Source organism: Scaptodrosophila lebanonensis, unplaced genomic scaffold (assembly GCF_003285725.1).
Source record: "Scaptodrosophila lebanonensis strain 11010-0011.00,11010-0021.00 unplaced genomic scaffold, SlebRS2 tig00000024-arrow-pilon, whole genome shotgun sequence".
Classification (NCBI taxonomy): Eukaryota; Metazoa; Arthropoda; class Insecta; order Diptera; family Drosophilidae; genus Scaptodrosophila; species Scaptodrosophila lebanonensis.
The window spans coordinates 17956005-17971606 of NW_022060538.1; the positions used below are offsets into that span (position 1 = coordinate 17956005).

The 15602-nt window shown below is 38.0% G+C and overlaps 4 protein-coding genes across 5 annotated transcripts; 2 read left to right on the forward strand and 2 right to left on the reverse strand.

The window, feature by feature from the left end:
- The first annotated feature begins 9445 nt into the window (after positions 1-9445).
- LOC115620874 (vacuolar-sorting protein SNF8) lies at positions 9446-11377 on the forward strand. Its single transcript, XM_030514350.1, has 3 exons — positions 9446-9951; positions 10010-10156; positions 11130-11377. Exons 1-3 carry the CDS (start codon positions 9482-9484, stop codon positions 11272-11274), a joined length of 762 nt encoding a protein of 253 aa, XP_030370210.1. The 5' UTR covers positions 9446-9481; the 3' UTR covers positions 11275-11377.
- On the reverse strand, positions 10218-10699 carry LOC115620875. 2 transcript variants are annotated; one of them, XM_030514352.1, is made up of 2 exons: positions 10575-10699; positions 10218-10455 (listed from the first exon to the last, which is right to left on the reverse strand). In XM_030514352.1, exons 1-2 carry the CDS (start codon positions 10577-10579, stop codon positions 10224-10226), a joined length of 237 nt encoding a protein of 78 aa, XP_030370212.1. In that variant the 5' UTR covers positions 10580-10699; the 3' UTR covers positions 10218-10223. The 2 variants fall into 2 exon arrangements, with proteins under 2 accessions (XP_030370212.1, XP_030370211.1); XM_030514351.1 differs by having other exon boundaries at positions 10218-10495; positions 10575-10696.
- Positions 11271-13925, reverse strand: LOC115620873 (spindle pole body component 110). Its single transcript, XM_030514349.1, has 5 exons — positions 13773-13925; positions 13331-13703; positions 12212-12748; positions 11687-11883; positions 11271-11620 (listed from the first exon to the last, which is right to left on the reverse strand). Exons 1-5 carry the CDS (start codon positions 13805-13807, stop codon positions 11404-11406), a joined length of 1359 nt encoding a protein of 452 aa, XP_030370209.1. The 5' UTR covers positions 13808-13925; the 3' UTR covers positions 11271-11403.
- A 179-nt stretch (positions 13926-14104) lies between these two features.
- Positions 14105-14687, forward strand: LOC115621599 (protein chibby homolog 1). Its single transcript, XM_030515291.1, has 2 exons — positions 14105-14469; positions 14524-14687. Exons 1-2 carry the CDS (start codon positions 14144-14146, stop codon positions 14567-14569), a joined length of 372 nt encoding a protein of 123 aa, XP_030371151.1. The 5' UTR covers positions 14105-14143; the 3' UTR covers positions 14570-14687.
- The last annotated feature ends 915 nt before the right edge of the window (positions 14688-15602 follow it).

A 15602-nucleotide genomic window follows, 5' to 3' on the forward strand; every position in this document is an offset into this window, starting at 1 on the left:
AAGATGCGTTATGTGTGTACGCTGTGCAAGTTTGTTTTATTTTTTGATTTTCCCCCCTATGGGGGTTTTACCGATTTTCCATTCGTATAATAACCTATATCTCGGAAACTATAAGACCTACGGACATCATATTTTAGTCCCAGTTGTCTTATGTGAATACGCAGAAAATGTGTATTTTGGAATTTCCCTCTCTCCCCCCTCTCCCATGTAAATCACGATTTTCTTAACTCCCGTAATTCTTAGAATTTCGAACTAAAATTTTGAAAATACTCCCAGTTAGTAATTATGTGTCCGTATGCCAAGTTTCACTATGGTAGATCGATTTAACAAGAAGTTATAGCCATAAATATAATTGCTAATGCTTTGGTTGACTGCAAACATGCTTACACAGACACGAATAGACACGCATAAACATACATACACTCACATAGACGCAATTGCTATGTAAATGTGCAATTATACACCCTTTACGTGAGTTCGAATATCAATAGAGGTAAAATCGATCGAACATTTTTTTTAAGTTCTCTTACTCTTTAATTTCTATAATTATTCTAAACATATGTACAGAGTATTTCAAAGTCGGGACACCTGACTTTAGCTTTTTTACTTGTCTTCTTTTTAACCGTAATTTCAACTATTTAAAGATATACAGAGTATTTCAAAGTCGGGACACCTGACTTTAGCTTTTTTACTTGTCTTCTTTTTAACCGTAATTTCAACTATTTAAAGATATTGTCATTAATAAAATAACTCATAAAAGCGTTGGTCATAATAAGAACTGCAAGAAATAATATCGTCATACGTTTAGAAAACATTGTGGAAATATCTTCATGAAACATAGAAGTTCACAACTGAAGCCAGAAATTCCCCCAACGTGTCGGAAGCATTAATAGACGTTATTGTACAGCCTTTTCTTAGGCTTTCTTATTTTCTAAGTTGAAATTACAACGTAATATTATTACATATCTTTATTTTAATTTGTAATGTTATAAAATAAATCATAGTTTTTAAATATGTATCGACACTGCTATTTGTTGATTAATTAAATAAAACAAAATAAAAAGAGTCAACAACATATAGACATAACTTTTTGTGTTGGTATTATTATGATATATTTTATAAAAAGTATATTAAAGCATAAACTTTGATAAAAAGTTGTATTCATATTTAAATTAATGAAAATAAGCAATGTTGCTTTTATAAAAATTAGAGACCTATATTCGAAAACTTTCCAATTTTGGCTTGAAAATATTGGTATGTAATTCACAAATATTTATTATATTTAGTTTTATGTTTTCGATGCTGATAATTTGATTCAAGAAGAATTTAACTTGTCTATGTTTCAAATGGATGTCTGATTTGATTTTTGTAAAGTGTGAATAATTTACCTTAAATATTAGTTAGTTTTCACAGTTTTTGACATTTTTTTGCATTAAAAATTTGCAGCCCAAGCAAAGGTTAAATTAGGTTTTTTATTTCTATCCATATACAAGTAGATACAAGTTGATCCTTTGTGTGGCCGAGAAGTGGAAATCGGTTTGACTAGAGTACTAGAATACGCTATTAGTTTAGATTGCTGGACAGTCTCAGAGAAGGTATTCTATTGTTTCGACCGCATCTGGTTCCCTCCATTTCGTGCATCTGGCGTATGTTGATATGGGCTGCTTACTGGCAATGGTCTGTGCGACTGCATTCTTTTACTTGGAATTAGTTGAGCTTGTGGTCTCTATCCAAGTTCGATCTTGTCTTTGCCTGGCTGTTGAACAGTAAGTTACCCTTTCAGCCAATTGGTAAAGATTGCAAATAGGTTTCGCCCCCTTTCTCTGGTTAGCAAAGCTATCACCTTGACTTACAATGTACTTGGCTATCATACGAGTACTTGGCTTTACGGCAACTAGCACTGGTTTGTCAAAATAAATATGCCATTCAGTAAATTTGCTCGCAAAACTGTGGCGACTACTGTAGGAACACGGTTGGTGGGGTTGTGTGGGGGTGTGCCAAGGTGTGCATGTCTCGCCTGGTGACCTGGTTTCATAAATCAAAGCAACGGCTATTTTGCACCTTTTAACGAGCGCCTCGCATGTGTCGTCCCCGTCACCGTCATCGTCCCCGTCACCGATTTCTTTATAATCGTGGCTGGTTAGTGGGTCAGTTGAAGTTCTACGACTGGGATTGCATGCGGCACGCCAAGAACTAGCCTCACGTCTGGCCCACTTGAGGTGCAACTTCGTTGCACTTTAATGTGCAACTATCGTGCTGGGGCTGGTGCTCGGGCTGGGGCTGGGCCGGCCGTTATTTTTCACACCCAGCTGGCTGGCGCCTTTTGCCATCACAGTGCTGGTCAATAGCATGAAAAACTGGTTGAAAAGCGCGAAAAACAGCGACAATTGATTGGTGGTACTGAGGCAGTCACTTGGAAAATGCCAAACAATAGACGACCAGCATAATTGAATGCCATTTAGAATTGGGCATTGTGGAAACTGGTTTGCTGTTGCCTAAATTTTCCTTTTTATTGCGCCCTTTTTTCCTTCTCCGATTGTACTTGTATGGCATGCACTTTATTGTATTGAATTTTCCCTGCGTTTTTTCCAGTTTTTCTCCTTTGTATTGCATAACAAACAAACAATGAGGATCAGAGAGCTCAAGAGCGCCAATGCTGCTGTGGTGTGAGTGCCAGTTGTTATGAATTATGAGCCTGTCAAGTCGAAAGTCGTGTCTTGGGAGTGCTGACCTCTTCTAGCCCTATGACTATCCGCATCGTTTGCTCCCGCTGGTGGTTGGTTGCTTTGAGGTTTTTCTTATTATTTTTCAGTATATTTATGCAGTTTAATTTAAAACTTGTGTAAGACGGCACAGTCGCAGACAAAGCCGAAAGACTATTAATGTAATGCGATATGCGCATGAAAAATCAAATGAGCGTGCGCGCGAGGGGCCAGCATGCCATCAACGAGAGATGAAGACCCTCGACTCTTCACAGTGGGCAGGAGAGGGCCAGGGGCAGGACAGTAGTTTGTTAAGTGCCGTTCACACTAAGAAATTAGTATTGAAATATATCGTCGATAAAAATTGAATGCAGACTTTTTTTGATCAATTTAATAAATAATAAACACTTGTTTTCGAGTTTGGAGAATCCTTTTTTAATGTTACGAGTAATGTATGTAAGTCGAAATGAATATTAGAAACAGTAGTTATAAGTGAAATTGAAAGGACACGAAAGGCAGAAGCTGCAGCATAAGACTTACCAAATATACATATAATAAATTTAAAATTCACTTTTTACTTTATGTCAAGGACTAATGTGCTTACATGTTCATTTAAACTTATTCCATTCCTTGTGCTATCGTTTCCTGGCTTGGTAATCAGACTTTCAAGATTTTTTTCACCCCATCTCAATAGATTGCTCTTCTTATATGCTGTACCCGAAGGGTGGAAGTTAAATACTAGAACATCTGAACGCCAAATGTACGCAACAGGCAGAAAGAAGCGGGCCGAGTCGACATTAGAATGTTTGACTGTTCGACTGTATGAGCACCGGGAAGTTTTAAGTCATAACAGCTACGGAGGCCAAACTTGTTTTGTAGACAAGTCTAGTCTTATGCGTATTCAGAGCAATTTTATTATAAACCATATACTTGTATAGCCTCATTATTTTATATAGTTGGAAAGTTACTTTTAGTATGGTTACTTTTTCGTTGATAAAGATATACTTGTATTAAGAAAATTTGGTATTTATGAGTAGATTATAGTGTTTCATGGTAGTCTTAAGTTTTAACAGAATCGGTGCACTCTATTATATACCTGTCATAGGAACGATATGTGCAGCAATCAAGTTTGATGCAATATGTTAACTAACTGCATACTTATTAGTTTCCTTTGATTTATACGCCTCACCATATTCCGAAATCCCATCAAAATTGGTGCAGTATAGCATATAGGACTGATTCGTACAGCAAACTAGCGGGAAGAGGGGTAAGTGACTGGCTTTATGGCTTGAATTAGTTTATTCATTCAACAGTTTGCAATATTTATCACATAATTTTCTCTCTATTATTAATATTATAATCTCTTGCTTTTCTAATTATTATACACTGTACCCGTAGGGTAAAAAGGGTATATTAGGTTTGTGCAAAGTATGTAACATGCAGAAGGAAGCATCTCCGACCCCATAAAGTTTATATATTCTGAATCAGCCTGACGAGAGAAATCGATCTAGACATGTCCGTCCGTCTGTCCGTCCGTCTGTCCGTCTGGATGAACGCGAGGATCTCAGAAACTATAAAAGCTAGAATAACCAAAGTTGGCATCCAGATTCTCCTAGGTCCGAGTAAGGACGAGTTTATTTTTTTTTTTTAATTTTCCCCCCCTTCCCCTGCTACAGAATTTCGTCAATAGCGTCCACATTTCAAATGATACCTGAACCAAACTTTGCACACATAATTTATATATAATTGTCTACTGTTGTTCAATTTTATTCAATTCGGTCAATTCTAAGAAAAGTTATTAGCGAAACAAATTCTCGCCAGTACAACCCCACCAAACTGCAGCAACAAGTTCGCTCTTCTTCTTCCTCTTTTTGCTGCTGCTATGGGCGCATATAACTCAGTGACGGAAGTTTACCTGGGTACAGGGTATTACACTGTCGGGCTTGCTCGACTGTAGCGTTCTCTCTTGTCTAATTAGATAATATTACATTTTAAGTTATTGATTGTAATGTTTTTATATTGTTAATTATTTGATCGCTGACATTATTTGTCTTTCTATCTACGCGATGGTCAAAGTCAGAAGTTTATCAAATCGTTTCATACAAGTAGTCTCAACGAGCTGGCTGTCAGTGTTTGATCTTGATGTACACATCAGTACCTCTGTATCTGTGTAGCTGTGCGCTAAGCTGGCAGCATATGGTCAGCCTCCGTTCAGCCTTCGTTCACTACTTCTACTACTTCACTTCATTTCCATTTTCATTTCCACTCCAGTGTCTAATTCAACTACATTCATATATGTACTTACATACTTATAACATATGTATGTATATATTTTGGTATATTGCATTACCTCTTGACCGCAGCACGCGCTTCTGTTGTTGTTGTTGCTGCTGTTGGTCCAGAGCGGTGTCTGTGAACGTGTCTGTAACTGAGAATCAGCTGCCCAAATATTTTGCCCGTTGCCGTCAGCTGCCTGCATCTGCATCTAATGTTGCCCGACTTCCCATGATAAAGGTCAAATATGGGCACGCAAGTCTCGCCACACACACACACACATCATTTCTACCGACACCGCCAACGTAATCATCACCAGCACGATGATCGTGATCATTAATGAGATCATCATTATCACATGCATTGGCAGACGCGCGCTGCTTATTTTTATCTCCGCTATTTTAGTTTTCCGCGCCTGCCTTATACCTCTACGAGTATTTGTTGTTGCCATCCATTTGTCCCACCCTGCAGCATTGCATTTGCATGTGTCAGCAACTGCCAGCCGACTGTCGGCTCTGTGTAGCTAATGGACTATATACACATATCATCGACTTCCTGTCTAAATAATTACACAGTTGCCAACGTCCAGATGGATCGCATAGCCATTGCATTTCCCATAAAAAAGAAAGAAACAAAAAAATATAACTCAGTGAAGAACAATGCTAGGAAACTACTAAATACACACATGGTTCCAACTAAATGCCAGTAACCATATAAAGCCAGAAATATTATATCTTATTTTTGTTAGCTACCAGAAGTCATTTAAATGAGTTCTTTGTATATTTATTCATTTGTTATTTTCAAGTGCGACAAGAAAAATTCTTATAAATTAATGATTTCATTATTTGGCCTATTTTATAAAATTAAGAGTTTAATTTAATGAATTTTGTGCTGAACAAAATTAATTTTTCGCTAAATCGCGTTGTTTTAAATTATTGTTTTGGACGATCTGCAAAAGCTCTAGAAAGAACGCAATGGAATATGAATAAGGAATTCTCCGATAAGCCTTAAGAACATTATAATCATAATTAACCAGTTAACTTGTTTACAGAATAGTATAGTATGAGGTATAACAAAATAAACGCAAGAATTTCCAAGAATTCTTGGAAAGTACTACAAGTATATACTATAACTCTTTTTGGTTTTCTTTATCAATTGCAACTCATGATAAGACTGTCCATTCCTTTTTATATTGCACCGTCTTTATAGGTAGGTGATACTTTATGTAGACATTCTCTACTATTTCATTTAATTCAGTTTTGTATACTCAAGAAATCTATTACTGAGACTATTCACATGTTTGCAGATTCGATTTCTAAACTTTCACACTACGTATGTGTGCGTTATGAAGAATGCATTTAATACTTTTCTGATTCATTTTTTCCTGTCGTTATCAAATATCAAAACAATAAAAAAACAATATCTCCGAGACGACGAGCCATACTACAATAAATATATGAATGTGTATATACATACATACATATGTACGTGGATTTGTATAAAACTTCTGCGAAACACAAAAGTATTTTCTTTGTTCAAAATTTCGTTTACGTTCGGAGATGCACGTAGGTCTCTAAAGAAATAGGTGCGATGACTCATTCGAAATATGCACATGCGAGTACTTGTATTTGTTAGTATATTCATAAATACTTAAACATAAAGAATAGATTTAGTGGTTGCCTTATTTATATACAATTGATGTTATCAAAGGTCAAACAGAAAATGTTATAGAGACTAAAACTCATACTTTAATAGAAATTTACTTAAAATAAACACGATTTGGTTAGCAAAAAAGATGAAGCATTGAGTCTGGGGCCAAAGTGAGATAAGAATATTCCGATGGTTAAGGCATGCCATGATGGGATTAGACGTGTAAATATTATTCCCACATAGTTAGGTTAGTTGAGTTATCTGAGTACAAATTGGCTTGAAATTGAAAATGTATGCCCACAAAAGTCTGTTGGATCAAAAAACTGCAATTTAGTATTGAATGCTTATTTATTTCAATTGAAAAATCATTCTATTCACATCCATGATTTTAGTGTTTGTCTACAAAAATTATTTTGAAGATGGCAAGTCGTAAACAGATCTAAAAGTATTTATATAAAATTACGTTGTTCATAACGACAACGATTTGGTTGAAGTTCTTCGATCGAATATGGGGCTACAAAGTGAAAAAGGCAATGCCGATGAATGATGCTTGCTTGATGTGGAAGTACTGTCTAATTTCTGGAACGTTTTGATCGTCAATCAGTCTCAATCAGAGGCAGAAAAATAAATTTGTCAGTGAAAACCATTAACGGCACACGGCGCAACATTGCTTCATCAACATACTCGTAGATATCTAAATCTCGGCGCCCTAATTATCGACCGTAGTGCATACATAATTGTATCTGCATGTGTATGTGTATGTACTCGTCTGTATATTTATTTGTTGCCCAGCGGGAATTTGCTCGCTGGCTCGGCAGCTACCGCCACGCGTCGCGGACGCTTCATTTTTTTTGGCCAAAATGGTCAAGAGCTCTCAGTGTTTAGGTGTGTGTGTGTGTGTAAGTGAGTGACTGGGCGGCGTAATGACCGAGTGGCCGGCCCTCGAGCTAATTGACTGTTTTCTACAGTTAAGTGGTGTTAATTGAGTTCATTGAGGAAAACGTTTTAAACGTATGCAAACCAATGAAAAAGGAAATTGTAATCAGATACCATTTTGTTGACAATTTGGTTTTTCGTGATTCACATGTTTATTGAGTTTAATATTTCAGTGTACTGACAAGTAATGAAGCATGCATTCGATTTGCGCTGGCATCATAAACGAAACACATACTCGTACCAAGGTATGTGACCTTAAATATCATTTTATGTTCTTGGACAACATTACCCTCAGACGCCTTGTCATTCGAATTTGGAATCTTTATGCGGGTCGCTCTTCCATTAGACACACTCTTGTGCCATTATTGATTGATCTACATATGAGGGCGTAGGTCGTTGGGTTTGCTGGCTGATAGCACTGGTGCTATAAAGTGCCCTTATAGGGTGCACAATTATTGTTTGTTAAACAAACCGCTTATCATCAGGCATAATGAATGCGAATGGCCCGTGAGCAAATATTTGCCAGGTTTATTACGAGTATACTTGTACACCAGCGGTGGGCACGTAGTGGCTCTTTGGGCTCCCAGGGCTCTTTCCGTTATGTTTTGGTAACTGGCGACAGCCAGATACACAAGCAAAGTACCGATCTCGAGCAAACGTACAATAACAAAATACACGCAGTGTTGTCGCCAGCCAGACGCACAAGTAGATCGATGCAATAACAAAATACACACAGTGTGTGTACTGATGATCGATTTGCAATACCCGCTGACGGTCACTTATGCACTGACATTCAAAGTGTATTGACAAATTATAAATTATAGTGTTTCAGTAAAACTATGATTTTCGTCAAGTTATTTACTTATAATCTTACTTATATTTGATTTAAAACTGAACAATGGCTAATGAAATTAATATTTCCGAGATTGAGATATATTAAAAATGTTTATAGGAATAAATTAAGTGACATAAATTTATCAGATTTATTACGAATTGCTTTAAGTGAAGAGGAAATAGACTTCGAAAAATTATTAAATGAATGTTCATAAATGTGATCAAAATTTTTTTCGATGTACTTTTTTTTCTTAATTTTTTGCTCACAGTTTATGATGTTCTCATAACCCAAAAGGTAGTTTTTGTTGTAGATGTTGTTGTAGGACTCCCAAACTATAATTTCGTGCCCACCGCTGTTGTACACCCATCCACCCATAAGCAGGCGACCCCAAAAAGTACATACATACATACATATTTGATAAATTAGCGCTATTTTAGGCTGAAAAAAGAGTAATTTTTTAAACATATTATAGATATAGATACTATATAGATACATTAGCATTAAAATCAAAATTTCAGTTTTTCTTTATAATTAAGATAATAGTTTTAAAATATCTTGTAATAGATTCGAGAATTTGTTGAATGTCGCCCACAAATTCTGCACTGTTTGTATATGCGAATTGATTGTATTGCTCAATATTTCAATTCGATTAGAAATTACATAAAATTAAATGTCAAAAAGTTTGATTTCAACATTTTGGATACTACAGGGTACATACATACATAGGTGCACGTTCGTTCGATTCCTCCGCCAAGGTCAAATATTCAAAAGTGAATTAGATAAGCTAATGTGTGTACCATACCTTGAGTGAGTGCGCGTTCGTGCATTTAGCTTTACTTCAAATAGCGCTAAATTGCGTAAATATTAGTCATGCACTTGACGGGGAAAAAAAAGTAAAAGTTGCACAAACAGTGTGCACACACTCACTTTATTTGCCGCAACGCTGCCAGACAGCCAATTTTGGATAATTGTATACGAAAATGTGGCAACACGTTTCTGAAAAGGTCGTCACAGAAACAGCTGTGCGCAGCGAATTAAACAATTGCTGCAGTTTTATTTGATTACACATTATTTAGGCAACAAAATGAGACGCCGCGTGGGTCTTGGCGCCATACAACAGCAAAAACTTGCTGCAGAGAAGTATAAAGACAAAGGCACCGACCTGCAAGAGTCTCAGCTCGAGCAAATGACCAAGCAAATGGAAGTTTTTCGCGTTAAACTGGAGGAGTTCGCCATGAAGCATAAGGAGGACATACGCAAGAACTCTCAATTTCGCAAACAGTTTCAGGAGATGTGTGCCGCCATTGGTGTTGATCCTCTAGCTACCGGCAAAGGTTTCTGGAGTGTGCTGGGGATGGGAGACTTCTACTACGAGCTGGGCGTGCAGGTGGTCGAGGCGTGCCTGGCTGCAAATCATAAAACTGGCGGACTAATGGAGCTGGACGAGCTGAGGCGTCGTCTGATAGCAGCACGCGGTCAAAGTGCTGTGCATCAGGAAATCACCAATGAGGATATTCTGATGGCTGCCAAGAAGCTAAGCATCTTTGGCAATGGGTAAAATATAGAGAATATAAGAAATTTCTGCTGAATAACTAATCCGAAACATTCACAGTTTCGTAGTGCACAAGCTGGGCAAGGGCAAGTACATTGTGCAATCTATTCCTGGGGAGCTAAGCATGGAGGAGACCAACATACTTACCGCTGCCTCCAACACAGAGCAGGGCTTTGTAACTCAAAAACAGCTAATGAGGGATTTGGGGTAAGTTAGTCGCGCAGATATCTGCAGATCTGATAACGGTGATTATTTGATTTCTTGACGCAACACGCTATTTTTTATTGTTGGACAAAGCATTTGTCACCTGATCCACCAAATCGGTTACAATTTGCAACAGTTCCCTCAGTTCTGACTGGTTGTTGGCACCCGTTCTGTCTGTGATTTGATACTTCTTGACAACGGCATTTGCCTGTTCATAAGAATTGGCAACCGTTAGAGCATGACCTTCCGCTATGCAACACTCCAGCGCAGTTGAGTCCAAAATATAAGCTCCAGTTTGGACACTGAATAAAAATTTACCATCGTAATGAGTATACCTATTTACTAAATAATTAATAACGTCAGAAGTTTGCTTTAATTGCATTTTGATTTAATTGCTTTTAAGAAAACAAATAGTACTTACCCCATTTAAGAACATCATCTAAATCACAATGTGGCCCGTCAAAAGTTTTTATCATTTTGCGATCTTCATGGGCGGATATAAATAGAATGATATATTTTCCGTTTTTTGTTTTCTGACTGGACATTGTGAGATATTTTATTGGACTCGTATTTAAATAATTCCAAATGGGTGGGCCGTGCGAGCTCTAAATAATCGTACTTTGTTGTAAACATGCTCGATATCGATGTATTTTAAAATTACAATTTCGATCATAGACATATCGATAATTTATTTAGATGTGGAGCTTTTTCGATCGTTCTATCTTTGACTCGACAAGCGTTTTTGAATGAACTGTTGTATGGCTCTTCTATGAAACTGTGTTTTTAATTATTTATAAGTAATTAGCTGACTTTTATAATACGCTTTTCACATGCCCCCTCAAAAGAATCGGCAGCCATTCTAAAATACTCTTCCTTACAGTACAGCGAGCAGTTGAATCCACAATATACTTAAGCCCCTAAACATAATAATTAAACAATATTGGCACTGAACTAAACACGTTCCCCTCACTTACAGCTGGACGGAATATCGTTCTAAGCAGTCTCTGGACAAAGTCCTGGGCGAGGGTCTCTGCTGGATTGATATGCAAGCAAATGATGAGCCCAGCTATTGGTTTCCTAGCTTGTTTCCCGGACGGACAGCTCAAAATTCCACCGGTTAGTCTTACAAAGCTCGCACTACTTGTACGATAATTTATTTTTAACCCAATTTATAACACGTATGTATATAACAACTTTAAAAAATATACAATGTTTTCTTAAAAAAAAAAAGAAGGTCATTCTATTATATTCTACTTGGCCTTTGGAGATTTAGCTCGAGTACAATCACCAGCGGCGCCGTTCTTCAGCATTTCATTGTCGGCGAGCAATTCCGCATTGTCTTTCTGCAGGCGATAAATTTCAGACTCAAACTTTTGTGTGAGATCGTTCAGTGCGTCTTTATAACGGGACTTCATTTCCTTGTGAGCGAGCATATAACGTTCCATTTGACTTTCGTAGTGCTTCTTCCTGTATAATATAATAAAATATAAAATTAGTAATGCAAGCAAACCCATCTATTGATTCAAGCATTACATTTTCGCCTGTCGGGCCTCATCGCATCGCGAAATGTTGGCACGCTCCAGATCATTCAACTGCTTGCAGGCTACCTCGACCTCATTAGCCAGCTTGTCATTCTGCTTTAAAGCCTCCTTGTACTTAAACTCTAGACGATTGCTGTGCGACTCCAGCTTCTGCACCACCGACTTATTGTGCGCCATTTCGTTCTTGAACTGCCATTAGATTAAGATCCGTATTTAATAAATATAAAAATATTTAGGATTTTATGAAATTGAATTTCGGCGATAAATAAACGAATCGAATACTTAAAACATTTTATGTGTTGACCGTTTTAAGTGAAGAAGGAATTAAAAAGAAAATGTCGGTAAAGAAACTTTTCGATTTCTCTGACGCGGTAATTCTACGTTCTTAAATGAGCTGTGCCTAATACTTTGATTGTTCCATATAATGTATCAAGCACTGGATAATTCAATTAAATTTCAAAATTTTTAGACTGATTCTTCTGTTAATTATTAATTAATTAATTTTTAAGGTATTTACCCTTTCTCGCAATACGACCAATGCTTTGTTCTTCTCCTCTAACTTGGCTTTGAGTTGCGCCACTTCGCTGTCTACACGTTTGGCTGCTTCATCCATTATGCTGCCAATATTGCTGGCCAGTTGGGTGGACTCCTCCTTGTAGGATTCGGCACGCTTCTCTGCCTCGACTTTTTCGCGCATTGCCGCTTCACTTAGCGAGATCGCATCCTGGACCTTACGCATGGCCTGCGCCTCCCGCTTGTTGCTCTCCTCGAGTAGGGAGCGCGTATAATTCAACGATTTCTCGTATTCCTTGACCTGTTTTTGCAATTTCTGAATTTTAGTCTTATTCTCATCCATGATCACGCCATTGTAGGCTTTCTCCTTGAGCTTGGTCTGCAGCTGTTGAATTTGTTCCCCACTGCGCTGTTTGTGCTCATGCAGAGCCTTGATCAACCTAGATTGCGTGTCCAGCTCCTCCTGCTGGACGCCTAGCTTCCCCTCCAGCACTTTCATCGCATTGGCGTACTTTTGATTAACCTGAACTTGGAGTTTGCTCTACAAACAGGAATGGAGACGCTGTCAGTGGATATTATCTAAAAGGCAGTCAAACTATGTTATACTTGAGAGACATGCTTTCAATTTGGTATACCCTGAACCCGGAACGTAACATGCATACAGGTAACAGGCAGATAGGCAGAAGCTTTTCAAACCCCATGATTAGCATCACGTGGAGAAACGATATAGACTGGCCCGTCCGTCTGTATGAACGTGGAGAACTATTGAAGCACAATAGCTAGAAACACTAAATCTGGTATGTGGAATTCTTATAACCATGGGCTAACCTAATTTATAATAAACTATATAAAACATAATTATAGTAGCTCCCACAGGATCGATCTCTAATAACAAAATCGTTGTTGGTTATAGCAACATCGGAACCAAACTTGGCATTTATAAAAACCTTAATCAAGTCTACGTCTATTTTGAAATTTGACTTTAATGTCTCGCTATATTCTGAATATATTCATCGAAATCAGTGCACTATTACAAGTACATATATAGCTACCGCTGATATGTTAGGGGCAGCTCTTCAATATGTATATTTTTATGAGCTGATATATAAATTAGTCCACTCACCTCTTCGGTAGTGCCCATTGGCATGTGGGCGCGATAATTTCTCAGCTCGGTCTCCATGTGCTCGATGGTGCGTTGGGAACATTCGTGGAGCGTTTGAAAGCAATGCCGCTCCTTGCGAAGCGCATCGATCTGTTGCATGGCTTTGGTCAAGGCATCACTCGTGCATTTCAAGCGGCTGTGCACATCGTCCATGGGTTCAGACCCCATGGATTTCTTGTACTTGCCCAGCTCACTGCTCAGTCGTTTATTCTCTTCAATGACGCCGCTCAGCTGTGACCGCAGAGTTGATTGCTCGGCACGAAAGGTTTTCAAATCCTCGTTCGTTTCGTTGATTAAACGCTCCACGCCCAGGGCCACATCCTGGATGTCATTGCTGGAAGGGTTATTTGGAGTTTTAAGGGACAAATAGAATTGGCCTATTTCAACACATATATGTACATACCTGGCATACCCATAAGTACCGGCCTCCTGTGTCATCGTGCCTATGCTTGTAAAACTAAAAACTTTCAATTTTTCTATTTTTTTTGTACCTAATCAAAACATATCGAATTATTCTATTGTTTCTGTGCAGTTGTTTCTATGGAGCATTTTTAAGTCTAAGTGTCAAAACAATCCGTCTGTCCACTCACAGCCTTGACAGCTGACATAATGGCCAACTATGTTTAATTTGGGAATACTTTGAAACGCCGGCAACGCGGTCAGTGCAAAGCCTACTACCCCCTGATATTGTTGGGCCCAACCGAGCTGTCATGGCAACCAGCAACAAAACAAGAAATTATAGAGAAATTAAATTAGTTTCGACACTATCTAGCTATGCCGCTTTTTAATAAAAAATTCGAGGCTAAGCCCATACCGGCGCGTCTCAATCGCTGCAATATCGGACATGCTGTGGTCACCGAGGATCTCGACGACTTCCGACAGATTTCCCTGAATCTGGGCAACAAGGAGTTGCGCTTTGCGGACGGCATTTGGATGCATTCGGCACGCAAGAACGATGTGGACGATATGCTGCGTCTCAATAAGAAATTTCGAGCCCTAGAAGAGGAGAATAATATGTGTAATTTGAAAATTGAGGTTATGCTGGATTTGCTAGCGGAACATGCAACCGAGCTGAACCAACTGAAGCCAGTGAAGGAGAAGTGAGTTGGTCTCGACCTCTGGCGCCATGCTAGATATTATATTAATTCTTACAGGTCTGATATAAGTCAAGGTTTTACCATAAAGATGCCTGTTATGTAGCATTAAGAAGACTAGCATAATCTACACGATATGTAATTAAAAAGATGTCTATACTTGTATAGTTATGTGGCCAGAGCAGACCAATTACTTTTTAAACCCAATAAATGTTGAAATGAAAGGATAATGAAACACTTAATATAATGGAAAAGATTCGAAGCTGTTGAACTACAAAGTATAGAGGAGTAACCACATATTTAAGAGAGATTTCTCTTATACGCGAGTATATAGTATAAATATGATTTGTAATGGTTGCGTTTCATAAATTCTTTCAATTCACAGAATTTCGAAATCCTCATAGCCAGGCAAATTAAAAGGCCTTATAGAACCTCTGATGTTACCCCCCTGGAAATGTTCATTTTACAGCATATCTCAATTTCGATTATTTAGGAAGAAATAGACTTAGTGGTACATACATATGTATGTAGGATCGCTTTTACAATTTCTTCTTTTGAATCCATCAGATAATACTATTTCTCAGGTTAGGGTGTAGATATAAATTGTTGTATTGAAGCGATTAATATTAATATTGTAAGCACATCTTAAAATCGATTTGCCGAGCGGAATATAGGAAAAATCGCCATAGCCAATGAGCATATTGGGAATCAAACAACGAATATAAATAACAATAGGGACTGCTTCGCAACTCCTAATTTGAATAAAGCACTATTTCGGAATATCTAAAAAGCCACCTAATCACTATAAGTATATTCTACGCGACTTATCAATTGTTCTATATATGCGTATTATTATTCCCACAACCCCACGACTCCAAGCAGCTAGCTAGGTATCCAAGCAATTGCACTACTCTGTCGGCTTTGTTGACTAGCCCATTGGCATTAATTTGGATTTGTAGCGATCGTGAATGGAGCCGGCTGGTCAGCTGCAGATTGTTGCCCTCCATTGTCGCCATTGGCAGCAATCTACGAGTATAGACATAGACATAGACGCCATCGTCATCATTTTGTCGGCTTGTCGTCGGGCTGCCGCTTGGCTCCCGCTATTTTATTGTATTGATAATGAAAAGCTGATAAAG